The sequence below is a fragment of the Canis lupus genome, chromosome 8 (assembly GCF_003254725.2).
Source record: "Canis lupus dingo isolate Sandy chromosome 8, ASM325472v2, whole genome shotgun sequence".
Lineage (NCBI taxonomy): Eukaryota > Metazoa > Chordata > Mammalia > Carnivora > Canidae > Canis > Canis lupus.
This window is the reverse complement of record NC_064250.1, coordinates 63460147-63487951: the sequence shown is the minus strand read 5'-3', so window position 1 is coordinate 63487951 and position 27805 is coordinate 63460147. Positions and strand designations below refer to the sequence as shown.

The 27805-nt window shown below is 44.9% G+C and overlaps 1 protein-coding gene across 2 annotated transcripts; it reads left to right on the top strand.

The window, feature by feature from the left end:
• Nucleotides 1-1374: 1374 nt before the first annotated feature.
• Nucleotides 1375-26036, top strand: LOC112657444 (corticosteroid-binding globulin-like). Of its 2 annotated transcripts, none has more exons than XM_035720091.2 (5): nucleotides 1375-1582; nucleotides 13970-14598; nucleotides 20841-21111; nucleotides 24006-24153; nucleotides 25473-26036. In XM_035720091.2, the coding sequence occupies exons 2-5, from the start codon at nucleotides 13989-13991 to the stop codon at nucleotides 25656-25658; spliced, it is 1215 nt and encodes a 404-aa protein (XP_035575984.1). In that variant the 5' UTR covers nucleotides 1375-1582; nucleotides 13970-13988; the 3' UTR covers nucleotides 25659-26036. The 2 variants fall into 2 exon arrangements, with proteins under 2 accessions (XP_035575984.1, XP_025299265.1); XM_025443480.2 differs by lacking the exon at nucleotides 1375-1582 and adding an exon at nucleotides 8093-8210.
• Nucleotides 26037-27805: the final 1769 nt, after the last annotated feature.

Below are 27805 nucleotides of genomic sequence, written 5' to 3'. Positions count from 1 at the left end.
TGATAAAATCATCATCATCTGAAGACATTAAAAGGAGAACCATAAATAAAATGAAACTGTAAAAAAGACAAATGAAACAAATAAAATGAAAAAGTGTAAAAAAGACAAATGAAACAATGTAGAAGAAAGGAAATAAACATGACAAAAGTTAATGAAATAGAAAGAGAAAGCAACATAGAGTAAGACTGATTAAGAAACTCAAAAGTCAGTTTTTGAATATACAATAACATTAATGACCTCTTGGTGAAACTGATCAAGAAAAACAGAAGAGAAACACTAATAACTAAGGCCAGAAGTGAAAAATGGACCATTCCTGTGCATCCGGAACATGCTAAAAAGAAAAAAAAAAGTAGTATGTTATAGAAACTGTATATACATTAATTTTTAAAGGTAGATTAAATGGACATTTTTAAAATATCCTACTTGAATAAATAGGAAATCTGAGTAGCTCTCTGACTATGAAAAGAATTAAGTCCATGTCTAAAAAATTTCTTGGGGGGCAGCCCGGGTGGCTCAGCGGTTTAGCGCCGCCTTCGGCCCAGGACCTTATCCTGGAGATCTGGGATCGAGTCCCACATCGGGCTCCCTGCGTGGAGCCTGCTTCTCCCTCTGCCTGTGTCTCTGTCTGTCTGTCTCTCTCTCTCTCTCTCTGTGTCTATGAATAAATAAATAAAATCTTTTAAAAAAAAATAAAAATAAAAAATTTCTTGAAAGGAAACTCTAAGCCCAAATGATTTCTCTGGCAAATTCTGCCAAACATTTAAGGAAAAAGTAACACCAAATATACACACTTTTCCAGATTTTTAGAATAACAGGGTACATTTCCCAAATTGTTCAATGAGGCCAACCTGAAACTGATACCTAAACATGGCCAGAGCAGTAGTCAAAGGGCAACTTGTGACCGCTGTGTGTGACACATTGCATTGATTATTTCCACTTATCAGCACGATACCCCTTGTAGGCAGGCACAATTCTTCACCTCACTTAATGGACCAGAAAATTGAGGTCTGCAGACAGTAAGGGATTTGCCAAAATCACGTAATGAGTAATTGTTGGAGCAACCCTGGAGTTAGGGTTGACAAATTCCAAAGGTCCCTGGCAGTTCCTTGTACTGTTTCAATTCTAGCCTCCTGCCTTCTCTGACTTCAGGGAAGACAGAAGCTTAGGAAACAGAGCCTCGAAGAAGTCAGGCAACCTGTTCAAGGTCACAGAATAAGTTGGGGACAGAGCAAGAGGCAGGCTGGGACTGTGCCCCAGGCCCCTGCAAAGGACGTGCAGAACTGGCCCACTGCATCCCCTGTTCCTGGGACTCTTTCAAGCCACTGCCAAGTATGCCATACGTGGACCGCCAGAGGGCGTTCCCATCACCACCCCACACCATGCGCCAACCTCCTGGGCTTAGGAATCTGCCCTGCAGAATTCCTACAGATCTAGACTGGAGTGCCCATAACCCCTGCTCTGCTGTGGGACCGGGTAGAGAAGGAATGCATGAAGCTGGAGGTAGCTGAACTCTGTGGTGAGGACTTTGGCTAAGGCACCTGGGTTCAAATTCTGACTCCTCTACGTACTGGCGTGACTTCAGGTAAGCCCTCCAACCTGTCTCTTGCCAGTCACCCAATCTGGCAAATGAGAATATCAATCATCACTAGTATTCCTATGCCTTGGAGTACATCAGGCACTGTTCTGGGCTCTCTCCACATATTACTGCAGGCATTCTTTACAACAACCTAATAGATTCTAGATATTAGGATTTCTGTTCCTCAGCTCAGGTATAGAGAGCTTATGTAAGGTACCCAACATAACAAAGCTGGGGTATGGATTTGAACCCAGATCCGTGCTCTTGACTACTGTACTATCCTACATGATAATAATACCCTGTGGGTTCTTGTGAGGATCGAATAGATGAATACTCATAAAACACCAGAGCCAGCACCAGTGAGGACTTGATAAATGCTGACTGCTGTCCTCACTGGGCACTGGACCCTATGCTCAGTGTTTTACACATGGTTATGAAACCAGAGCAGAGCAGGAACTGGCAGGTAGGAAGTCTAGAGGGAAATAAACGGGAAACTTACCGGTGAATTGATGGCTTCCCTGGGCTGATTTCCTGCCTGTCCAGGAGAAGACAGCCCCAGAGAGAGTTAAAGTCCTGCTTAGTCCAGGAAAAGCCCGAAGGCTGAGCATACAGGTGGAACAGGTAGCCTCAGCAATGTGGGCCAGCAAGGCTGCAAGAAAGGGGGTCAAGCAGTTCCCCTGACCTACCACAACTAAAAGGCAGGCTCTGGAACCAGCAAGGGCCATCTCAGGTTAGTCTGCAAAGCTCAAGATTTAGCCCATCCCACCCCACACTGGCCATCAGTACAGGTTGGCATCCTACTGTGCCATGTTGGAATGCCAACACATAGGCACAGTAGGATGCCAACATGGCTCATGATTCCTTGGGTAAACAGCCAGCCAGGGCTCAGCAAAGGCCAGCCAAGACTCCCACCTGGTGATTCTAATCACCACAGGTCCCTGGCTTGACCTGACCTGTCCCACACCAGACGGGACTTCAGGCAGCACTGCCTTATCCACAAATTTACAGAAGTTAGAAGGCCCTAAGCAACCCTGCCAGTCCCACCTTCTATGGTTGGCAGAGTTGGGCAAGAGGAACCCAAGCTATGGAGTGATTTCACTCGAGGGTGTTGGTTACTCTTAGAGGACTCCAGCTAGAAGCTCCTCCCAGGATTTGAGGTGAACCCTAAAAGACCAGCAGACCTTTCCTGAATGAGACTCAGATGCATCAATGCTGAACAGGGCCCCCTGGTATGGAGGGAATGGATCTCACTCACCCGAAGGTCTTGAGCCATGGTCTGGCACACAGACCAGCGGTTCAGGGAACATGAAACTAACAAATGAACATCTGACTCAAAAGTACTTAAGAGAAACGTTCATGTAGAAAATTAGTCCCCCACATTAAGGTCCTCATGTTCATGGTTAAAGACAGTCAGGCTAATAATAGCCAGTCCTTGGTAGGTGCCAGTCACTAAGGAGATAAAATAACAACAATTTTAGCTCTGGCTGTCCTGAGTGAGGCCTAACCACACGCTCACTGCTGCGCTAGGCTCACGGATGCATCCAGCCTTAACCATGTGTATATACATGTATATGTATTTTCAGAATTCTTTCAGAATCCATTTTATACACATAACCTTTGACTCTTAAATACTTCCATGTTTATTTTCTAAGAATTTGGGGTATTCTTTTTCAGTAAAGCTCTCAACTTCAGGAAAGTCAGCCATGCTACAACCCTTTCCTCTCATGTACCGTTCATATTCCAGTCTTGTCAACTGTCCCAATAATGCCCTTTATAGCACACATTCCCACAGTTAAGGAGGATGCATTGACGTAGCCATCAGGGATGACTTGCTGGTTTTTCAGGGGTCACCTCAAACCCTGGGGAGAAGCTTCTTGCTGAAGACCTCCCAGAATCACTGCCTCCTCCTCTGAAATCACACCATTACAGATGCCATGCCTCTTTGATCTCCTCCGAGTGGTAACACATTTTTGTCTTTTATGACACTGACACTTTTAAAGAACACAACCCCTGAAGTCATTAAATGGCACATACATATGGGAAAAGACTAATTTGACCCCCACTTCACACCATGTACACAAGCCAGATCTAGATGGACTGCAGATCTAAATGTGATAAATAAAGAAATAAATGCTTCTAAAAAGAAAATATAAGAATATAGGTTTCACAACATCAGGAGAGGCAAAGATTTCTTAAGCAGGATTTAAGCAGCCCTGACTGCAGAATAAACAGAAGGATTGGGCCCCACTGGAACTATGCACTATGTTCACGGAAGATTCCATACAGATAGCAAAAAGTCAGGCCACAAACTTAGAGAAGCTTTTTCGCAATATATTTATCTCTCTCCCCGGCACTCCTACCAATCAATAAGAAAACAATAATCTGACAGAAACAGTCACTTCTCCCCAATCTTACTTAAACAGGGTACTTCTCAAAAGACAATACCCTTAGCTAAGAGGGAGAAACTAGATTATCTTTTAACCCAGTAGTTTCCAGCTCTTGTATATTTAACAAAAATGTTTAAGCTTATCTGGCTCTCCCATGTTTTATTCCAAGTAGAAAGTATAAACCAGACCATACCTCCCACAGTTCACCTGGAAATCTCATCATCTACTAGCTCATTTGTTCCACTTTCCACATTCATGTTACCGCAGGTGACAGCGTTGCTAAACTTTCTGACTCCATGGAGTAAGAATGCTCTTCCTCCTTCCCATAGCCTGGACTCTACTTTTCATTAAGCTCTTAACAACAACCTCCAAAAGGGTCACAGGTGTCCAATAACTGTCATTATAAGACCTTTCCAACTCAGCTGCCCCACAACTACTACCTCATTCTCTTTGTTATGCAGCACCTCACCCACTCCCAGGTATCTAAATCTATTCTAGGTACTATAGTCTAATAATAAATTATCTAAAATTTTAATAGCTTAAACAACAGTTTATCGTGCTCTTGTATTCTAAGGACAGGAATTCAGGCAAGGCATGGCAGGAGTGGCTTGTCCCTGTCCTCATGATGGCTAAAGGCCTCCGCTGAAGGTTTTTCAGTAAAGGGCAACCACCATAATACCAAAAATAGAATAAATATCTTTTGAACCAATAGGAGAAAATTCAATCTCTTCCAGGCAAATAAATAAGAGACACAAAAAGAAAAAAAAAATAGATAGTAAATGGAATATATGAAATAAAATGGTATGTCAGTGCTAATACAACAATAATTAAAAATAAATGTAAATAGGTGATTTTTGCCAATTGAAAGACAGAGACTCTCATTTTTGGTTCATAAAAATAAATTCAACCAAATGTTATATAAGTGAGACATTTTTAAAACAAGAAAGCACAGGGGCACCTGGGTGGCTCAGTGGTTGAGCTTCTGCCTTTGGCTCAGGTCATGATCCCAGGGTTCGGGGATCAAGTCCCACATCAGGTTCCCTGCAGGGAGCCAGCTTCTCCATCTGCCTCTCTCTCTCTGTTTTTCATGAATAAATAAATAAAATCTTTTAAAAAAAAAACACAGCTTGGAAATGAAAGGATGGAATATAACAGACAAGTGTGAACCAAAACAAACTTAGGAAAGCAATCCTCATAGACAAAATAGAATTTAAGGCAAAATGTGTCATGAGAAACAAAGATAAGCAAAAAATAAGCAAGAAAGAGGATATAATTATCAAAACTTCTGCTTTAACAGCCTCAAAGTACATCAGCCAACAACTGACAGAGATAAATGAATGAATAATTGTGATAGGAGATTTTAACATTCCCCACTGAGAAACCAAAAGGTCAAGCAAGTAGAGAATCAGCATAGATGATAAACAAAAAAATAAGCTTGGGCAGCCCTGGTGGCTCAGCGGTTTAGTGCTGTCTTCAGCCCAGGGTGTGATCCTGGAGATCCAGGATTGAGTCCCACATCGGGCTCCCTGCATGGAGCCTGCTTCTCCCTCTGTGTGTGTGTGTCTCTCGTGAATAAATAAAATAAAAATCTTAAAAAAAGAATAAGCTCAAGTAATTATACATATACATGTATGTATACACATTTATGCATACTGAACAGATACTACCCATTATTTTTTAAGAAAACATCAAGCATTTATAAAGATAAAGCATATATGACTGCAAAACATCATAAATAAGTTCCACATGTTCAATATCATATATGGACATAACTCGTTTTATTGTGCTTCACTTTACATGCTTCACAGATACTGTGTTTTTTTCAAATTGAAGGTTTCTGGCAATCCTGAATCAAGCAAGTCTATTGGCACCATTTTCCTAACAACATTTTCTCATTTCATGTCTCAGTGTCACATTTTGGTCATTCTCACAATATTTCAAACGTTTTCACTATTATTATATTTTGTAGGGTCATATCTGATCAGTGAGTATGACCTGCAGAAAGCTCAGATGATGTTCAGCATTTTTTAGCAATAAAGTACTTTTTAATTAAGGTATATACATTGTTTTAGACATAATGCTGTCGGACACTTAATAGACTGTAGTGAGGTATAAACATAACTTTCGTATACACTGGGAAGCCAAAACCTTTACTTGACTCATCTAATTGTGATATGCACTTTATTGTGGTGGTCTGGGACCAAACCAACCACATCTATTAGGTATGCCTTGTAGGTAATATTTTTTGCCCATAATGAAATAAAAGTAAATAACAAGAGGGGCGCCTGAGTGACTCAGTTGGTTAGGCATCTGCCTTCGGCTCAGGTCATGATCTCGGGGCCCTGGGATCAAGTCCTGCATCGGGCCCTCTGCACAGGGTAGGGGGTCTGCTTCTCCCTCTCCTCTGCCTCTTCCCCATTCTCTCTCTCTCTCTCTCTCTCTCAAATAAATAAATAATCCTTTTTTTAAAAGTAAATGACAAAAGAGTAGCCTAAGGTTCTAAATACACTAAATGACTTATTGCTAAGTTACCCTGGCGTTAAAAATAAAACCATAAAGAGTATTAAGAAACATACCAGAACATGACAATGATAACAGTCAATATCAAAAACTTGAGGGGCATCAAAAATTAGATGAAGACTTAATTTTAAATACATTTATAGGGAGACTGGAAATGTTAAAAAGTAAGAAAGCTAGGTAACCATTTAACTCAAGAAAATAGAAAAAGAACATATTAAAAAACAAGAAATTTGAAAGGATGGTAAAAAATAAAAATTAATGAAGAAATCCATTTAAAAAATAGATTTTAAAAAAACCAGTAAGGATTAATAAAACTAAAAACTAAAAGCTAACCCTTTGAAAAGATTAATTAACTGGACAGATCTCCCTAATAAGACTCACCAAGGGGAAAAAAGAAGAGAGAGAGAAAATACGTAAATAAAATATAGAAACCAAAAAAAATACTGTTATGGCAGAGATTTAAAAATAATAAATTTCTAGTTATAAATTCCAAAATCGGCTCAATAAATAAAAAAACTTCAAAAGATTGATAAGGACTGATAAAACTGAAGTGCCCCCAAAACTCTACACCAGCTCTGGATGGAACTTCTCTTTATTCCTGGAAACAGCGCCCCTCATCCCTGGAAGGAAGTAATAATGTCATCAACCAGCAGAGGGCACAGGACCCTGGGCATTCACGCGAGGCCATATTCTGCATGCTGTGATCAGGCCTGTGATGAGCCATCCTGCCCGGAGTCCTTTGGGAGACTGATATGAACAAGGAGAAAAAGTGAGTTTCTCTCCTTCTGATATCACATAACCAGTCAGAACCAAATAACCTGGAGCTGCAGTGGCCACCTTTGTCTCCACCTATATGGCTAAAGCAGGAAAGCCGAATAAAGAGCTTAAAAAGAAATTTTTTTAAAAAGAGAGCAACATGGCACCCAACTTGGAACCCCTGGATCCAGCCAAGCCTGAAGCCCTCCCCACCCTTCAGAAATCTCCTCCATGAGACCCAATATATATTCTTTTTCGCTTTAAAAAAGTTTGTTGTCTGCCACTTCCAATCAAGACAACTAATAAAAATGCAGAAAGAGGGAAGGTGCTAGACTTTCGAGTAGAACGGTCTTGGATTTGAATCTCAAGGGAAGCTCTCACTTGAGCTCCGTGTGCCTCAGTTTTCTTATCTACACAGAAGTGATAATAACAGTATCTACTTTGTAATGTCGTTGGAAGATTAGATGAGATAATCCATGGGAAGCACTTGGTTGCTTTTCTTCCGTGTCTCTTTCCTACCAGAAGGAGGTCCCACTGGAGGCAGGACCTCGCTAGACTCATCCCCAGCCCACGCTTAGCACCGGGTTCTTCACAGGTGTCTGTGCCACTGGGCCAGTTAAGGGCACCTGTGGCTTCCGTGCCAACTGCCGCCAGGCAACCACAAGCAGTGACGCAACTTCAGGCTCATTTTGATATTAAAAATACAACTTCAGGGAACTGAACGCAGAGGAAAGTTAACTTGCAGCATTGCTGTGTTTGCTCAAATGTCCTGGAAAAGACTCCCATTGGTTAATGTCTGGGGGGAGGGGACCACCAAATGGTGAAGGCCACTGGCCCCCCTCTAACCATTAACCAGCAGGGAAGCCGGCAAACAAGATTTAGCGGTGGTGCCCCGCAGGCCTACTGTACACATACTAGGACCCAGGACAGCCGGGCGAGCCAGCGGTTGCAGCCTGAGCCCTCTGCAGACCGTGAGTAGCACCTGGACACTGTCCATCCCTCCTGCTGCTGCCCGGCTGCCAGAATGAAGCCATGTACCTCTTGCTCATTTGATTTTGTTAATGGGCACTGAGCAGTAGGGCAGCCAGCAGTGACCTGAGGCCGGGTGTATGAGCAGTGACATGCAGAGGGTCTCACAGTCCGCGGGTCACCCCTGGGGGTTTGATTCTCCCCGGCCTGCAGCCTTGCAGGGGTTGGCACTGAGCTAAGAGCCATTCCCATCCGTTGCTCCACTGATGCTCCAAAGCCCAGCCAAGTAACACAAGCGAGACTGACAGCTGGGCGGGATGGCCGCAGGGCAGCACCCCTGCTGGGGGGTGCAGGCAGGGACAGTGTGCCCACTGGCACAGTGGACTGTGCGTGCCTCAGCCTCGCACACGCCTGCTCCTCACTGGTCCACCTGGGGCAAGGATACTGCAGATGGAACAGGATGCCTTGCATCACACCACATGTCCTGAGGCTTAAGTGCAGAAGGCCCAAGACTCTACCCGGCCCCTAGGGGTGTTCGTGAAAATAAAGAACACAGGGGATCCCTGGGTGGCTCAGCGGGTGAGTGCCTGCCTTCAGCCCAGGGCATGATCCTGGAGTCCCGGGATCGAGTCCCACATCGGGCTCCCTGCATGGAGCCTGCTTCTCCCTCTGTCTGTGTCTCTAACCTCTCTCTCTGTGTCTCTCATGAATAAATATATAAAATCTTTAAAAAAGAAAAGAAAAGAAAAGAAAGAACCCAGTGGACATTTACTTGGAGCCTCATTTCAAAAATGAGAGACAAGAGGACATAAGTGAAACTCATGAAGAATATCAGTATTTTGCATTGTAATTTTGCTGGGTACTTTGTGGAGATCTGCTTGACTCTTGTTGCTTTGCTTTCTCTAGAGAACGGTAGAACGGCATGGCACAGGCCCTGAGGCCAGGCTGTAGGGCTTAGAATCTCAGCTCTCAACAGGTTACCCTCTACCTCCCTGGGCCCCAGTCTTCTCATCTGTAAAGTGGGCCCAGGATGACCTGCTGAGCGAGGCCACATAGGAAAGTACTCATAACCACCGTGCCTGATGTTCATGACAATCTCAGGAGCTGGATGGAGTTTTCATCCTTACCTTGGGGGGTTGACACAAAAGGGGATGAGGCACGAATCCCAGAGACAGCAGGAAGAGGAGGGGAAAGCAGAACTCGTAATGGGGCAATTGCACCCGGCTTGGGGCTGCACGCTGGACCAGGTCCTTGCCCAAAAGGGCTCCAGACAGCTGTGAAGGGGACAGGGCTAGCAGAAATCTCACTGCAGTGTGATGGGGGAAAGGGGGACCGCCACAGGGAAGCACAGAGAGCAGGGGTGTTGGAGGAGAGCTGGGACCTGTGTCTCCAAGGACACAAGGCAGTGAGCAGGGCAAGGCAGGGAAGGGATGGCCCTACAGAGTGGAGTCACAGGGACAGGATGGGGGCATGTCCATCTTTGTCCCTAGCTCCCGGGTCAGAGCCAAGCTCCATAAGCAAGGAACTGAGATGACCTGCCCTGCCCTGACCTTGGCAGTGGGATGATAATCTGGTGTGTGCTGGAAGAAACCTCAACACACCTGGCAGTGCTGTGCCTCAGCCCTCAAGGGGCCAAATTAGAGGCTGAGGTGGGGCTGTCACCAGGCATGGAGTCATGCAGACCCCATAGGCCACATTAGTGAGGACCAACCCCTCCTGGAGTTAGTGTTTAATGGGTAGACTTCTGGTTGAGATGATGAAGTTCTGGAGATGGATGGTGGTGGTGGCTTCATGTCAATGGGAATGTACTTAATGCCACTGACTATACACTTAAAAATGATTAAAATGATCAATCTTTTGGACTTGAGTTTTACATATTCTGGATGTTAATCCGTTATCAGATATGGACTTTGCAAATATTGTCTCCCATTTTGTGGGTTGCCGCTCTGTTGATAGTGTCCTTTAGTGAACAAGAGTTTTTAATTTTAAAGAGTCCAATGTGTCTAATTTTCCTTTTGTTGCTCATAACTTTAGTGTTGTGTTCCAAGAAATCATCACTAAATCTACTGTCATAAAGCTTTCCCTCTATGTTTTCTTCTGAGTTTTATTTCGTCCTTACATTTAGGTCTTTGATCCACTTTGGGTTCATTTTTGCATGTGATGTAAGGTAAAGGTCTAGCTTCATTCTTGTGCATGTGGATAATCCAGTTTCCCATCATTTGTTGAAAAGACTATTTTTTTTCTCCCACTGAATAGTCTTAGCACCATCGTCAAAAATCATTTGACCATATATACAAGGGTTTATTTCTGGGATCTCCATTCTATTCCATTGGTTCCCATATCTGCCTTCACGCCAGTACCACCCTGTTTTGGTTATTGTAGTTTTATATTGAATTTAAAAATCAGGAAGTGTGAGATCTCCAACTCTATTCTTCTTTCTCGAGACTATTTTGGAAATTCAGGGTCCCTTGAGATTCTGTATGAGTTCTAGAGTGGATTTTCCTATTTCTGCAAAATGCTTCATTGGGATTTCGACTGCATCGAATTAGTAGATTTCTTAGGGTGACACTGACATCTTAAGTATTCCAATGCATGAACACAGCATGCCTGTCCATGTACTAATCTCTTAATTTCTTTCAGCAATGTTTTGTAGTTTTTAGAGCACAAGCCTTGTACCTGCTAAGTTAACTCCTAAGTATTTTATTCTTTTCGGTGCTATTGTAAATGGAATTGCTTTGTAAATTTCCTTTTACAGTTTGTTCAATTGTTGGTATATGAAAACAGAACTGATTTGTATGTGTGTGCTGATTTTGTAGCCCGCTACTTTTCTGAATTCATTTCTTAGCTCTTGCATGGTTTTTGTGGAAACTTTAGGGTTTTCTACATGTTGCTGTGATGCTGATCAGGTTGCCTATGAACAGAGATCATTTTATTCCTTCCTGTCCAGTTTGGATGCCTTTTATTTCTTTTTTCTGCCTACTCTCTCTGGCTAGAACTTCCAGTGCTGTGTTAAGCAAGAGGCAAAAGTAAGCATCCTGCCCTGTTCTGAATCTTAGATGAAAGCTTTCAATCTTTCACTGTTACATTAGCTATGGGCTTTTCACATATTTTTTTTATTATATTGAAGTAGTTTCCTTTTACCCTTAGTTTGTTGAGTGTTTTTATCTTGGAAGGATGTGTTGAATTATGCCAAATGCTTTTTCTGCATCAAATGAGATAATCATCTTCTTTTTTTCTTCATCCTGTTAATGTAGTATAGCACATTGGTTGAGTTTTGTATGTAGAACCATCCTTGTATTCCAGAAACAAATCCCATTTGGTCATGTTGTATAATCATCCCTTTAATATGCTGATGAATTCTATTTGATAGTATTTTGTTGAGAATTTTTGCATCAATGTTCATAAGCAATATTCATCTGTACTTTTCTTTGCTTATATGCTCTTTCTCTGATTTTGCTATCAGGGCAATGAACAAGTTAGGAAGTGTTCTCTCCACTTTGATCTTTTTGGAAGGGGGATTCATGTGAATTCTTTAAACATTTGGTGGAGTTCAACAGTGAGGCCATATGGTCCAGGGCTTTCTTTGTTAGTGGATTTTCAATTAATGATTCTTTTTTTTTTTTTTTTACTGTGTATAGATCTATTCAGATTTTCCATTTCTTGTGATTCAGTCTTGGTATGTTTTGTGATTCCAGAATGTTTTTTTCATGTTATCTAGGCTATCCAGTTTGTTGGTATGTAATTTTTTCCATAATACTCTCTTATAATCCTCTTTTTAGAGTTTATTTATTTTTACTTTAGAGATAGAGTTGGGGGGAGGGGCAGAGGAAGAGAAAGAGAGAATCTCAAGCAGACCCCCTGCTGAGCACAGAGCCCGGTGCTGGGCTTGATCCAGGAACCCTGAGATCATGACCTAAGCCAAAATCAAGAGTTGGGCATTTAACTGACTGAGCCACCCAGGTGCCTCCCTTATAATTCTTTTAATTTTTGTAGAATTGTTAGTTTTAGTCCCCATTTTCATTTCTGGTTTTAGTAGTTTGAGACTTTTCTTTTTTTCTTACTCAATTTAGCTAAAAGTTTGTAAATTTTGTTCATCTTTTTGAAGACCATATTATATTGTATATCATCATACTATATTATACTATAATGATTAGGTAGATTTTGGTTTTATTGATATTTCTAGTCTTCCTATTCTCTATTTTATATGTCTCTGCTTTAATCTTTATTGTTTCCTTCTGCTACCCCATTCTCTTTCGGTGACTATTTAATTGGAATATCTTTTTCCATCTTTCCACTTTCATATTTATGTCTTTGGATCTAGAATGTGTCTTCTATAGTCAGTATATAGTTGGATCACTTTTTAAATCCATTCTGCTGGGGATCCCTGGGTGGCTCGGCAGTTTCGCGCCTGCCTTTGGCCCAGGGTGCGATCCTGGAGTTCCAGGATCGAGTCTCTTGTCAGGCTCCCGGCATGGAGCCTGCTTCTCCCTCTGTCTGTGTCTCTGCTTCTCTATCTCTCTCTCTCTATGTCTATCAAAAATAAATACAAATAAATCTTTAAAAATAAATAAATAAATAAATAAATAAATAAATAAATAAATAAATAAAAAATAAATCCATTCTGCTGATCTCTGTCCTTTGATTGGGGAATTTTATTCATTTACATTTAGTAATTATTAATTTACATTTAGTAATTGCTGATAAAGAAGAGCTTCTACCATTTCCTATTTGTTCTCTTACAGATTTTTTGTCCCTCATTTCCTGCATTACTATCTTCTTTTAGGTTTAGTCTATTTTTTTTTTTTTGTAGTGAAACATCTTAATTCCCTTCTCACTTCCTTTTATGAACACTCTATAGCTATTTTCTTTCTGGGTATCACAGAAATTATATTTAACATCCTAAAGCTATAACACTCTAATTTGAATTTATGCCAGCTTAACTTCAATAGCACACAAAAGCCCCTCTCCTATGTAGCTCCATCCACATACACTTCCTTTTAGTTATTTAAGTCACAAATTGCATCTTTATTCATTGTGTATCCAAAAACATAGACAAATAATTGCTTTTCATGGATTAGTCTTTTAAATATATCAAAAATTAAAAGTGGAGTTACCAGGCAAAATTACAATAATATGACTTTTTCTAATTGTTCATGTGTTTACCTTTACCAGGGATTTTTATTTCTTCCTATAGACTGTATTTACTCTCTAGTGTCCTTTTCATTTCAGCCAGAAGGACTCCCTTTAGCATCTCTTGTAGGGTGAGTTTAGTGGTAATGAACTCCCGCAGCTTTTGTTTATATGGAAATGTCTAGATTTCTCCCTCATTTTTTAAGGATGGTTTTGCCTGATCCAGGATTCTTGGTTGACAGGTTTTTTTTTTTCTTTCAGTCCTTTGAATATTTCAATTTGTTGCATATATAACCTTTCTGGGTCTCCATTTCTGCCTACCTCAATTCATAATAATAATACCTACTTTATTAGCCTATTGATGAGGATTAGATGAGAAAATATAGGCAAAACACATAAGTCGGTGTTGGGCATCTGGGAGGTACCTGATAAATCATAGCAGTATAATCATACTTTCAGATGAGGAATTTGAGGTCCAGGGTCCTGACTTGTCCCAGGTCACATAGCCAATGTGGAGGAAGGAACTGAGACTTGAATAAGATCCTCCATAGGGTCTTTTGCCTACCATTTCACCATGCCCCCACTGCCTCAGAGGCCCTACATTACCTAATGAGCATTCCTGATTTTCCAGGGCCTGATCATCCTGGACAATGCTGCTTGCTCTGTGCACCTATTTCCTCTGGCTGTCTACCAGTGACCTCTTGACTGTCCAGGCGAAGGACCCAGACACTGACGTGAGCACAAGTAGCTCTCACCGGGACTTGGCTCCAAAGAATGTTGACTTTGCCTTTAACCTGTATAGGCATCTAGTGGCTTCATCTCCTGACAAGAATGTTTTTATCTCCCCTGTGAGCATCTCCATGGCCTTAGCTATGCTGTCTCTGGGTGCCTGTGGCTATACCCGGGTCCAGCTTCTCCAGGGCTTGGGCTTCAACCTCACCAAGATGTCTGAAGCTGAGATCCACCAGGGCTTTCGGCACCTCCGCCACCTCCTCGAGAAGTCAGACACCATGTTGGAAATGACTATGGGTAATGCCTTGTTCCTTGACCGCAGCCTGGAGCTCCTGGAGCCATTCTCTGCAGACACCAAGCACTACTATGATTTGGAGGCCTGGGCTACAGATTTCCAGGATGGGACTGGAGCCAGCAGACAAATCAATGAGTACATCAAAAATAAGACACAAGGGAAAATTGTAGACTTGTTATCGAAGCTGGATAGTTCAGCCATGGTCATCCTGGTCAACTACATCTTCTTCAAAGGTACCCTTCTACCCATCTCATTGCCAAGAATAATAAGAGTCATCAAAACCCAGGGTGCATTCTTGGGCAAAGCCTTTGATTTTACAAAGCATGTTTTCATCTGTGAATCTCCATCTTTACCATAATCCTATTTGGAAGGTAGACTATATCCTCTTACATGTGATCAAAATGACACCCAAAAGAATTGACCAACTTGCCCAAGCTCATGTAGGTTCATTTGAAGCTCAACTATGTAATCATGAATAGACTGACTGCCTCATGGTCTACAAATATTGGCTGAGTTCTGGCTGTGAGTCAGTCAGGGGCTGGAAGCCCAGCATAGAAGCAGACAGACACAGCCCACCCAGACAGACACAGCTCCTGCCCCCCCCAGGAACTCCCCTAGATTGCCCCTATGCCACACACTTCCCCAGCGCTCACAACCAGCTCTGACCAAGTTCCAAACTCCAGCCCTTCCTCACCAATTTGGAGTAGGGTTTTCCAAAGTTCTTGTTCATAGAATTACCATTTCAACTTGTTAAAATTAAAGATTCCAGAGCCCATGCCATAACTACTGAGGCAAAGCTCCTGCAAGCAAGTCCTAGAATTTGTATTTTTAACAAGGCCCCTCCCCCAATCATTTTTATGATCAGACAATTTGGGGATACATTGTCCTTGAGAAGAAAATCTACACCCCTTAGTCTATAGCACTGGTTCTCAACCCAGGGTGATCGTCCCCCCCTTCTAGCCTCAGAGACGCTTGGCAATGTCTACAGATACTTGACGTTGTCACGATTGAGGGTGAGGTGGGGTGTGTTCCTGACACCTAGTAAGTAGAGGCCAGGGAGGCTGCCAAACCTCCTAGTGAGCTGGACAGCACCCCACAATGATATCTGCTCCAGAATGGCTATCATCCCAAGGCTGAGAAACCCTGGCCTAGAGTCATCTGCTTCTCTGTCCTCTCCAGCCTCGTGTCTCAACACTTTCTCTCCTCCAGTTCCCAACACACAGTGCGCGTGCGCGCACACACACACACACACACACACACACACACACGCATAGTGTGGAACCACACCAAATTTCTTCCAGGTCCTTGAGCATGACTGTCCTCATGGAAGCCTGAGTTAGTTCCCTATGGTTGCTGTAACAAATTACTACAAACATGGTGGCTTATCTTACAATTACGGAGGTTAGAAATCCAAAAATGGGTCACTTTGGGATAAAGTTAAAGTGTTGGCAGGGTGTGTTCCTTCTGGAGGCTCTAAGGGGGAACCTGTTCCTTGCCTTCCCCAGCTTCTGGAAGCCACCTGTGTTCCTTGACATGTGGCCCCTTTCCTCTTGAAGCCAGTAATCATATCCCCATGACCTCTCCTCTGACCCTGCCCCTCCTCTTTCACTTTTAAGGAGACCCTTATGATGATACTGGGCCCATGTGGATAATCCAGAATAATCTCCTCATCTCCAGATCATTTGATTAGGAACCTCAGTGTCTTATTGCCATGTAATATAACATAGTCAAAGCTTCCACGAATTAGGAAATGGGCATATTCGGAGGGCCATTCTGCTGCCACAAAACCTTTACTCTGTCGCCTGAGCCCTCCCTCAACTAGTCTAATCCTAAAACTTCTTCCCAGTCTTCAAGTCTTGGCCTTAAAGTTACCTCATCCATGAAGCTTCCCTGATTCCCTCAGTCAAATCCTGGGTTCTCATCCATACCCCCTACAGTCTTCCCACACCTCATCTTAACAATCATCTTGTTAGACCTTGTAACCCTGGACCAACGTGGTTTGGTTTCAATTAAATAGTCATATTCAAAGAAATGAATGTGAAAGAGGAAAAAAAAATGTAATGACCACATTTAACGTGTATCTCTCAACAGCATTTAAGCTCATCCAGAGCACAGTCTCCAGAAAGAATCTCTACACACCCTCCTTTTCTCCCCAGCTTCCACCACACCAAATTTCTTCCAGGTCCTTAATCATGACTGTCCTCATGGAAGCCTGAATTAGTTCCCTATGGCTGCTGTAACAAATTACTACAAACATGGTGGCTTCTCTTAAAAGAGGCCTCCCATGAGCCAGCAGTACCCTGCAGCTATTTGTTACCTGTCAGACTTACCATCCTGGTAGGCCCCCCTCCTTCCATCCTCCAACCTCTGCACAAGTCTGGGAACCCATCTGGCGGAGGCAGGCATGATGCTGACCTTGGAGGGTGTGAAGCTGACAAGACAAAGGCATCATTTTTTTTCCTTCACCTTCACTAAGACATAATAGACTTATAACACTGCATAAGTTTAAGATGTACAATGTGATGATTTGATATATGCATAATTGCACAATGATTACCAAAATCATTTGGAGTTAACATATGCACCCCCTCCCATAGTTACCTTTGTGTGTGTGTGTGTGTGTGTGTGTGTGTGTGTGTGTGTGGTGAGAATCCATCAGATGTGCTCTCAGCGACTTTGAGGATATGATACAGTGTTGTTGACTGTAGTTCCCACACCTACGTTAGATCCCCAGAACTAGTTCATCTTATAACCAGAACTTTATAACTTTGACCACTTTACCTATTTCTCCCAACCTCCTGCCCCTGACAAACCATCATTCTACTCTGTTTTTACGAGTTCCAGAGTTCACATTCTACTTATAAGTGAGATCACTCAGTATTTGTCTTTCTCTGCCTGGGTCATTTCACTTACAATAATACCTTCAAGGTTCATCCATATCAACACAAATGGCAGGTTTCCCTTCTTGTTTGTGGCTTAATAATATTCCACTGTGTGTGTGTATGTGTGTGTACTCACACACCATGTTTTCTTTATCCATCATGCATCAGTGGACATTTGGGTTACTTCCACATCTTGAATATTGTTCATAAGGCTGTGATGGACAGAGAACAGATGTCTCTATGAAACAGTGTGTGCATTTCCTTCTGATATGTTCCAATGAGCGGAATTGTTAGATCATATGGAATTTCTATGTTTAATTTTTTTAAGAACCTCCACAGTATTTTCCAAGTACAGTTGGCTGCACCAGTTTACATTCCTACCAACACTGCAGGAGGGTTCCCTTCTCTCCACATCCTCACCAACCCTTGTTATCTCTCTACTTTTTGATACGAGCCATGTGCATAGGTGTGAAGTGATAAATCATTGTGGTTTTGATTTTATTTCCCTGATGACTAGTGATGTTGAGCACCTTTTCATGTACCTGTTGGCCATTTGCATGTCTTATTTGGAAAAAGAAAATGTCTATGCAAGTTCTCAGCCCATTTTTAATTCAATTATTTGGGATTTTTTGCTATTGAGTTACATGAGTTCCTTAACCCTTTATCCAGTAGACAGTCTGCAAATATTTTCTCCCATTCTGTGGGGTGCCTTTCATTTTGTTGATTGTGTCTTTTCCTGTGCAGAAGCTTTTGATTTGATGTAGTCCCTCTTATTTATATCTTCTTTTGTTGCTTTTGGAGTCACATCCAAAAACTCAACACCAAAACCAATGTTGAGGAGCTTCTTTTTCCCTACGTTTGCTTCTAGGAGCTTTGTGGTTTCACAACTTGTGTTTAAGTCTTTAATCCATTTTGAGCTAACATTTGCAAGTCAGGTAAGATATGGTCCAATTTTATTCTTCTGCATGAGTATCCAGTTTTCCTAACACTGTTTATTGAAGAGACTATTTTTTTCCCCATTGAGTAGTCTTGGCTCCCTTGTCAAATATAAGTTGACTGTATGTGCAAGGTTTATCTCTTGGCTTTCAATGCTGCTCCATTGGTTTCTGTGTCTGCTTTCATGTGAGTACCATACCCTTTTGATTACTATAGCTTTATAATGTAGTTTGAAATCAGAAGCATGATGCCTCTAGCTTTGCTCTTTCTCAAAATTGCTTTGAGTACTCAGGGTCTTTTATATTTCCATACAAAAGGCAACATTCTTTACCCTTGACCATGGGAGGGTCAAGGAGCCTGGGAATGTGTGCCCAGAAATGTTCCTGGGTGCTTCCACAAATTCCACACGTCATCTCTCCCACAGACTATGTGCTCATGCACAATATCCTTGTCTCTTTCAAGATCCCAGTGCTTTTGCACAATGCATGGGATGGGGAAGGAGCTCCATAGTGTCTTCATAGAGATTCTGGCATAGAGAAGGACAGTAAACCCAGGTACGAAGGGAAGGTACTCCTGAGCCTGAGAGGGGGTTTGTGGACCAAGTGCCAGCACATCATTTGTGGTGTCATTTGGCACAGGGCTTTCCTCTCACAGGTTGCCAGCATTCTCATGACTACACTAGGGCTGAGTTGATAGGAAATGATCGCTCCCAGTAAGAAAATCAGAGAGGCTTTGGACTTCTGGAGGCAGGACCAGCCGCCAACCAGGCTCTGTGCTGCTTTGCTGTACACGGATTTTCTAGGACGCAGAAAAACTAACTGGCAGGCCTGTCCTTAAGCTGGGGATCCCCTACCATGTTTCCAGCAAGCCAGCAAAGCAAATAGCAATAAGGAGTGACATAGCTATCATCACTCAGCCTCAGACATGTAAAGCATCCCTGGCATGTTCCTTCCTTACTTAGTGAACTATCTTGACATTTTTTTTTTTTTTTTTGGAGAACATGAAAAATACAATTGAAAGATTTTCCACAGGAATCATCCTTGCTGTCTCCAATTTGCCTCCATAAATTCTTAAGCTTCCCTACCATGAGTTCTCCTGGGCGAAGGCGAATTTTCAAGAAGAAATCACTTAAAGGAGAGGTTAGGCCCCATCCTGCATTTTGTTTTGTGCCAAACCAGATATGGTACACTTTCTTCTAGAAAAGGAATACTCAGCAAAAAGCAAACAGCAAATTTTTAAGGATGAAAAACTTAACACTGAAAAATACTCTTCTTTTTTTTTTTTTTTTTTTTTTTTTGCTGTGAATTGGACAAGTTAGCCACAACTGACCACCAGCCTTCAGCCTAGGAGATCCCAGACCTCTGGAGGATGGTTTGAGAACCTTCAAATTATCTCACCTGCTGTGAGGCAGCCAGACTATGACATCACATCAGTGATCAGGAACGGGGCAGACACAGCTCCTGGGCCTCCAGGTTCTGCATCCACAGCCTTTCCCTCCATCCTCCATCCTCCTGCCTCTCCCTACTGCCTCCCTTAGCGGCCCTTAAGGGGATTGAGGCGGGCTCAGAATAAGAGTTCTGACCCTGGGGTCCCTAAATCCCAGGCAGTGTGATGGAGAAGGGTCTGCCTGGAGCTCTGCACCAGCCCCCCTCAACCAGCATCAGTTGGGAAACAGCTGCCAAGGGCTCTGAGGTCAAAACAGCCAAGAGCCCCTGGACACATGGTTCTCACTCACCTCCAGAGCTGAGGTGTTAAACCTGGAGCACCAAAGGCCCTGGTGAGGTCAACTCATGTCTTTAAATATTCAGAGTCCTATCACCAGAGGACTCACAGTTGCTTGGAATAAACCCAGAGGGGCCGAAGAGGCTCAGCAGATGGGCCTCGCAATCAGGCAGGCTTTGGCTCTAAGGAGCAATTTTTCTCCCATTAGAGCTGACCAGTAGCCGAAAGTCTAGTCTGTGAAGGTAGTGAGCTCCCCATCACGAGGCAGACAAAGAGGCTGTGTGATGCCACCCCAGAACACAGTAGAGGGATTCAAGCCCAGCTGTGGGGAGGAGGCTGTGACCTTGAAGGCGTCTTCTCACCCTGACTTTGCCTCCAGGAAATGTAGTGTGGCCCCTGGGGCCCCACGGGAGGTCAGGAGCCTCCCTCGGGAGAGGGGACACAACCCATCGGGCAGCTGGGCTTCTGCGGCCAGACGTCAAGGCGTGGGCATGAAATGCGTGGTCTGTTTCTCCAAACCTCTCCCACCCCGACCTTGAATCTGCAGCCCAAGCTCCATTTGGCACCATTTCCGTCCAGGGCCTTCCTGCCCAGGATCCACTCCAGGCAGTTGCGGGGGAAGGGAGAGGCAAAGTCTGATTTATTGAATCGTACCCCCAAATCTAAGGGCCAGCATTCTCCTTTGTCGCCCTTCTTCCATTTTTAGAGGCTCAAACACAGAATTAATCCTCAATCCATTTCAGAGAATGGAGGACAGAGGTGACTTTAAAGTTCTGGGCATCTCACAACTTTCGAGGAAATCCTAGCCACTCTGGTGGGGACCTCGCAGGGAGCAGCCACCGTGACACCTGCTTAGCCCTCTGCCACCACCCAAACTGCATTCTCCTGGGGCTCTCACGGGCCTGTCTCCTGCCACCCCCTTCCTTCTTCTCCAGGCACCTGGGAACACCCCTTTGACCCGGAAAGCACCAGGGAGGAGGACTTCTACGTGAACGAGACCACCGTGGTGAGAGTGCCCACGATGTTCCAGTCGAGCACCATCAAGCACCTTAACGACCAGGTGCTCCCCTGCCAGCTGGTCCAGCTGGAGTATATGGGCAACGGGACCGTCTTCTTCATCCTCCCAGAGGAGGGGAAGATGGACACAGTCATCGCCGCGCTGAGCAGGGACACCATTCAGAGGTGGTCTGAGTCCTTTACCAGGAGGTAAGTCCTTCTCCTTGTCCCCGCCGACTCACCCTGCAGGGCTCATATGTTTTCTTCTGAGGGTCCCCAAGGGCAGAAGCTCTCTGACCAAGAGGTCACCTTGGTTTACCCGCCTGTCCATTGTCACTGAGATGCTTTGGGGCATCCACAAGGGGAGGTCCCCCTTTCCTGGAAAGCTAAGAGACCCCTCTGCGTTATCACATTTTTGCATCATTGGCTTAAATTGAGTTCCCCAACCCCCCAGCCCCTCGCTTATCTGTTTTTTTATTATCTTGCTTACCTGGATGGGTAGGACTCCCGGCAGAGGCCAAAATCTAACGAAATGGCAGTCACGTCCATGACGGAAAGAGCACAAAGCCTATGAATGATTCTCAAGTCACTCAGGGGGGTAGCCCTTCTTCAATCTATCAATCCATCAGTAAATACGTAAGAAAGGAAAGGCATAAGTAGGTAATAAATGAGTAAAAGAAAGGGAGCGAGGAGTGTAAATGCAGAGGGGCTGGTGGTCGGGAGGAGAACCAGCCCGTGAATGCCCAACCTCAAGCCCACACCAAGGGCAGGTTCCGAGCACACACGCAGGGAGTCCTGGCATGAATGATGAATGAATGAGTGATTGAACCCATTGCCCCCAGGCACCCCTGAGCCAGACAGCGATTGAAATTATGGTAGAGCATGTGCACAGCCCCAGCCCACTCCTTGGAGGAGGGGCCAGGTGTTCGTGAACGTGATCCTCACTCTTGTGAGATTGCTTGTGCCCAAGCAATCAGAGCAGTGCCATCAGGGTGGGACCTGGTGGTGGCTGTGGTGGTGGAGACCCAAAGGGCGGAGAGGACACAGGAGGAGAAGTGGGCATCTGGATGTGCAGTGGCTCAGGAAGGCCTCCCGAGCGGACTATATTTCACTCCAGAGCAGAAAACCAGATTCTGGTGGAGCTGATGGTGTGCAGTGACGTCAGCTGTGTCAGAGCAGGAGAGGAAGTGTGATGCGGGAGGAAGGTGGGGAGGCCTGGCCACGAGCGCCCACGGAGGAGGAGAGGGCACAAACCAAACACGGGAGGCTGCACCCAGAGCACCAGCAGGGCCGGGCAGCAGCTGCCAAGAACGAGGCAAATTCTACTTGAATGCAATTCATCATCCAAGAGTTTTGCAGGCAAAAAAAATCTAGAAAGAAGCTCTTCTACTTTAATACACATGCAGGTTTTGTGTTTTACGGTTTCCAGTTATTTTTATTTTGAGTGGCAGCCTCAGATTGCTGCTCAGCTGGAGCTTCTGGAGAGGTTGGTCCAATTCCATGAGTAGAGGCCGAGGCGCCTGCGAGTTGGACCTCACCCCTGCAGGGAGGAGCCAGGAGTTGGACTTCACCCCTGCAGGGTCGAGCTGAGCGGTCAGCTCCGTGTTTCCTAGAAACTGGCCACAGCCACGTGGGGACCCAGCGGTGTCGTTAGAGTCCTGGAGCCACCGCACCTAACCTTGAGCATGGGGGTGGGGGTCGGGTGGGGAGGCGTGCACGTGGGCCTAGTTTAGGCCACGTGAGGGATCCCTGGCTGGCTCCTCACCACTGCAACTGCCCCGTCCCCCCTACACCCCTGCCCTTCCAAGGGAGCCTGTGATTCCAGAACAGTGCTGCCAGGGGGGTAATTATGTGCCTCTCGGGCTCCTATTCTGTTGTAAATGACAAGGATCATCTTTTCTTTTTACACCAAAAATGATATTTTCACTAAAACACTTTAGCTTAAAAAACATCAATAACACATGCCATTTTCATCTAGATTTAAAAAATAATCCATCCAAGGCAGATTCTTGTACCTTTAGGCGTCATATATGATTGGAGATGAATACTCTATCCAAATGACGCTCTCCTAGCCCCAGAAGGCAGACCCTGTGCTCCTCACCTCCCCTCCTCCCGCCTCACCCCTCCTGGGATCACCTCCTTCCTCCCCGCCCTGAAGTGTCATCCCTCAGGGTCCATCTAGCTCACCTCCTATGGAAGTCTCCTTGCCCTCACACAGAGCTGGTGGGCGCCCTCCCTCCCTACTCCCTCCCTCCTCCCCCTCCCTCCCTCATTCTCTCTGTCTCCTCCCTCCTTCCCTCTCCCTCCTCCCTCCCTCCCTCCCTCTACCTTTTCCCACAAGGCAATGGAGCTTTGAAGCAAAGGGTCTGTGGCCTCTTCACAATTCTGCTGCTTCCCAGTGGTGTGACTTTGGGGGAATCCCTCAGCTCCTCTTGAGTTCTCTCTGTCTGGACATTGAGGATACTGGTCCCAACTTCCCAGGGCTGAGTGTGCATGTGTGCATTAGACTGTGATACAGAAGCTAAAGGAACCCAGCTGGTGTTTGGTATCGGCCAGGATCCCCAACTGCCATTTGCTCTTCTCCATCTAGAGGAGAAGTGCCCTTGTTTTTTTTTTTTGTTTTGTTTTGTTTTGTTTTGTTTTGTTTTGTTTTTGAGAAGTGCCCTTGTTGCCCTGCATTGCCTTGCTGTGTAAATGAGGATGAGCACAGAGAGGGACAAAACTTGGTTAAAGCCACACAGCATTCGTGGCAAGGCTGGGGCCAGGACCCTGTTCCCAGCGGGAGTTCCCTCCACTCCTCTGCTTCTGCCCGGGGGGTGCCTGGGGTACCCCAGGGGTTTCTGTAGGATTGCTTTTCTTCAATGTCCAGTGGTCCAGCTAGACCACAGTGGAATCTGCTCAATGAAAGAGGCCCCGAGAGGAAGCTGCCTGAGTGATGTAGAGAGAGGTAAATCCTGCCTCTCGTTCTGTCCTTTCCCCTTTTCCCCAAAGATCATGGTGTCCGGCTGTGAGGCAGGGTCTGGAGGGATCACAGGGGTAACAGAAGTTGGCTGGCTAGGCCCAGACCCAGGAAAATCTAACCCTGTCTGCTTACCCCCGAGCAGCCAGGTAAACCTGTACATCCCAAAGGTGTCCCTCTCTGGAGCCTACGACCTCAGGGCCATCCTGAGGGACATGGGCATTGCAGACTTGCTGGACAATGGGGCAGATTTCTCCGGCATGACCCGAGAGGCCCAGCCGAAGTTGTCAAAGGTAAGTGTCGGTCCGTAGAGCCCATCCTTTCCCCTCTCATCTCCCCCGCCCTTATTATGCATAATAATAAGCAACATGGAGCTCACTCATGAATAGGTCTCTAAGCCCATTTACCCATTGTGTCAGGTCATACAGAGCGTGCAGCGTGGAAAACAGAGTGGTCATGGCAGGACCGTGTGTGGCCCCACCAGAAAGGATCCAGGAACATGGGAAATGTCAGAATGAAGTCATATCACACCGTCTACCCACTACATTCTTTACCTTCAGTCTTTAGCTTCATGCTCTGTCGGTCACTCAGTCACTCAGCAAACGTTTATTGACACCCACTCTGCACCCCACACTGCGAGGCACTGGGTATTCCTCCAATACTGAGACATGGCCCTGCCCTCGCGGGTTCTCATGGTCATGTGGGTGACAAAACAAGAGAGGGGACAGGAGAAAGCCATCGTGGCAGCAGCCCTTCCCACGAGCGCACAGACATGGACCATCGCGGTGCACACAGTACATGCTCAATAAAACACATGGTATGCGAAGGATTGAGGCAAACAGCCGCCTCCTCATAAGGGGAGCATAACTTCTTCAAGGAGGAGCCTCTGGCTTGGCAAAGGTAGACCACTCGCCCCGGCCACACAGGTAGTAAGTGACACCCTGACGTTCAGCTTAGGGTCTATTTGACTCAAAGCCTCATTTCCCAAGACAAACTGCAGGGCTCCCCATCCCAGCTCGGCTTCTTCCTGCACCTGCTTATGGAGCTTCTTAGAGCCTGTGGCTCCTCACTGTACAGTCAAGGAGGGTGCCCCCCCCCATAGGACGGTGATAATCAGCCAGTTCTGATCCACGGAAGGCCTTTGACGCAAGCTCCTCCAGGGTTTGCAGAGCTGGTCTCAGAACTGCTCCTAATTGTGGTCACAGCGAGAGGCTGCTCCACAGCCCCACTCGGTTCTGAGCAGGTGCGGGCGCTCTGCCTAAAGGGGTCCCTCCCATTTGGCTAGCAGGGTGCAAAAGGAGCCAAGCTCACCCTCCCCCCGGGACCCAGTTAGGAGTGCCTGGTGTGGATGCTGACGTCCAGTTAGCACCCTGAGACCCCCGGTCTCCCCGTGGTGGGCCCCGTCCGCCCACTTCCTAGGTGTGACCTGGTTCTGGAGGTGGACAGGCCTTGGCCCTAGTCCCAGGGCTGCCACTTAGACATGGAGCCAGCAAGTGACCCTCCCTGAGCTTCGGCTCTGCCCCCCGTGAAGGCGAGGGTGGGAGGGTGGCAAGGTCCCACACGCAGCAGGTGCTCAGCCCTCACCTCCGACCTCACCTTCGGCCTCCACCAGGTGGTCCATAAGGCTGTGCTGCAACTCCACGAGAAGGGCTTGGAGGCAGCTGGCCCCGCCGGGGTCATGCCAAACGTGAAGTCTGAGCCTCTCGCCTTCCACTTCAACCGGCCCTTCATTGTCATGATCTTCGACCACTTCACATGGAGCAGCCTTTTCCTGGGAAAGGTTGTGAATCCGACCTAAGGGTGCACCCCCCACCCCGGGAAGCCGCAGCCCCAGCCGAGCCTGTGCACCAGGGACCCCACAGAAATGCTCTGAGGAGCAGCAGTGCCCCCCCCCCCGCCCCCGCACCGTCTTCTCCAGGTTCTTCTGTCCAAATAAATAACCATCACTGCAACCGCTGGCAGGTGCGGATGGAGTGGGGCAGTTGGCAAACTCGGAATGATAGAAATGCGATATCGCAAGGGGATAGAATTTCCTGGTCTTGATCCTTGTGCTGTGGGTGTGTAATGTGTGGAAGCCGGGTGAAGGGTGTAACAGAAACACAATTGCTTTTGTAAATTTTTGCGAAGTCTGAGATTATTCTTTAATATTTTAATTAATTAAATCTTTTAATTAAAATTAATCTTTTAATTTAAAAGGAGAAATCACGCAAGGCCCAACAGAAAGACATCTCTGATGTGCTGGGGGAGAATGATGTAACATCTTCAAAAAAGAAAAAGAAGGAAACAAAGCAATCCTTCAAACACAAAGGCAAAAAAACGTGTTTTTTTTTTCCAGACAAACCAAAGCTGAGAAAGTTTGTCACCATCCTACTATAAGAAAAATTTTAAGTAGCTCTTCAGGCTGAAACAAGATGATTCTCTTTTTTATTATTATTTTATTTATTTATTCATGAGAGACACACAGAGAGAGGCAGAGACACAGGCTGAGGGAGAAGCAGGCTCCATGCAGGGAGCCCGACGCAGGACTCGATCCCGGGACCCCAGGATCACAATCTGAACCAAAGGCAGACGCTCAACTGCTGAGCCACCCAGGGGTCCCTGAAACAAGATGATTCGAAGTGAAAATTTGGACCCACACAAAAGAATGAAGAATGAATTTACCTGGAAAGGGTAAATATGTGAACAAATAGAAAATGTAAAGTATAATTAACTGTCTAAAGCAAAAGTAGTTAACAGTTTGTTGCTTCAAGCTCCTGTGCTCCCTTTATCCCTGCCCTGCAAAACCTGATCTGGACATGATGTTAAGCTTTGTCAATAGAGGGCGCAAGAGAAACGTTGCCTGAGGAGGAGGCTTACCCTCCTGGTTTAGGGCAAATAGCATTAAATGAGAGAAGGAAGAATTAGATGATAGATAGATAGATGATAGATAGATAGATAGATGATAGATAGATAGATAGATATTAATAGATAAATAATTATTAAATTTATAGATAGCTGGGAAGATGACTGATTTTATATATATAAAAATATAAATATATAGAGTATATATAGTAAAAATATATAGAGTATATATATATATGTGTATATATATATATATACACACACACACACATTATATAGATAGTATATATATATCAACTTACTTAATAAGAAAACACTAAATGCATTCCCACTAAGGTCAAGAGTAAGACAGGGCTGGTTATATCCACCACCATGTCACATCGTGCTGGGGGTATTAGGCAATACAATTAGACAAGAGAACACAGAGGGATGGAATTGGAAAAAAGTGAAGTACAACACTACACGCAGATGGCCTGTCACATAGCTGTATAACTCTCACAAATTAGTGATAAAACAAACTCATGTAACAAAAGAATTCAGCAAGCCGTCAGGCTATAGCATCAACATGGAAAACCAACAGCCTTCATCCACACAAATCACAACCAGGTAACTAATGGAGGAGAAAACCCAGTAGCAACCAAATATATATGTATACACACACACACACACACACACACACACACACCACTTAGAAATTGGGACGCCTCGGGGCTCAGTGGTTGAGCATCTGCCTTTGCTTGGGTAGTGATTCCGGGATCCTGGGATCGAGTCCCACGTCGGGCTCCCCGCAGGAAGCCTGCTTCTCCCTCTGCCTGTGTCTCTGCCTCTCTCTCTGTGTGTCTCTCATGAATAAATAAATATTTATTTAAAAAAAGAAACAAGAAATTTTCAAAATCTACATTGAGACAATTATGACATGACTCCTTAAAGAAGCAAAATTAGACTTGAACAAATGGGAAGATACTCCTTCTTACATAAGACGCCTCAGTATCACCTGGATAGCCATCTTCTCTGGGTTAATTTAACAATTTGATGGTATTCCAATAAAAAATACTAGCAATTTTTTTTTCTGGAGACAGACAAGATGATCCTGAAGTCCGTACA

Coding starts and splice junctions, on each gene's coding strand:
- LOC112657444 (XM_035720091.2), top strand. CDS start 13,989: ATGCTGCTTGCTCTGTGCACCTATTTCCTCTGGCTGTCTACCAGTGAC. Junction 21,112..24,005: donor TCTGAGTCCTTTACCAGGAG/GTAAGTCCTTCT, acceptor ACCCCCGAGCAG/CCAGGTAAACCTGTACATCC. Junction 24,154..25,472: donor CCCAGCCGAAGTTGTCAAAG/GTAAGTGTCGGT, acceptor GGCCTCCACCAG/GTGGTCCATAAGGCTGTGCT.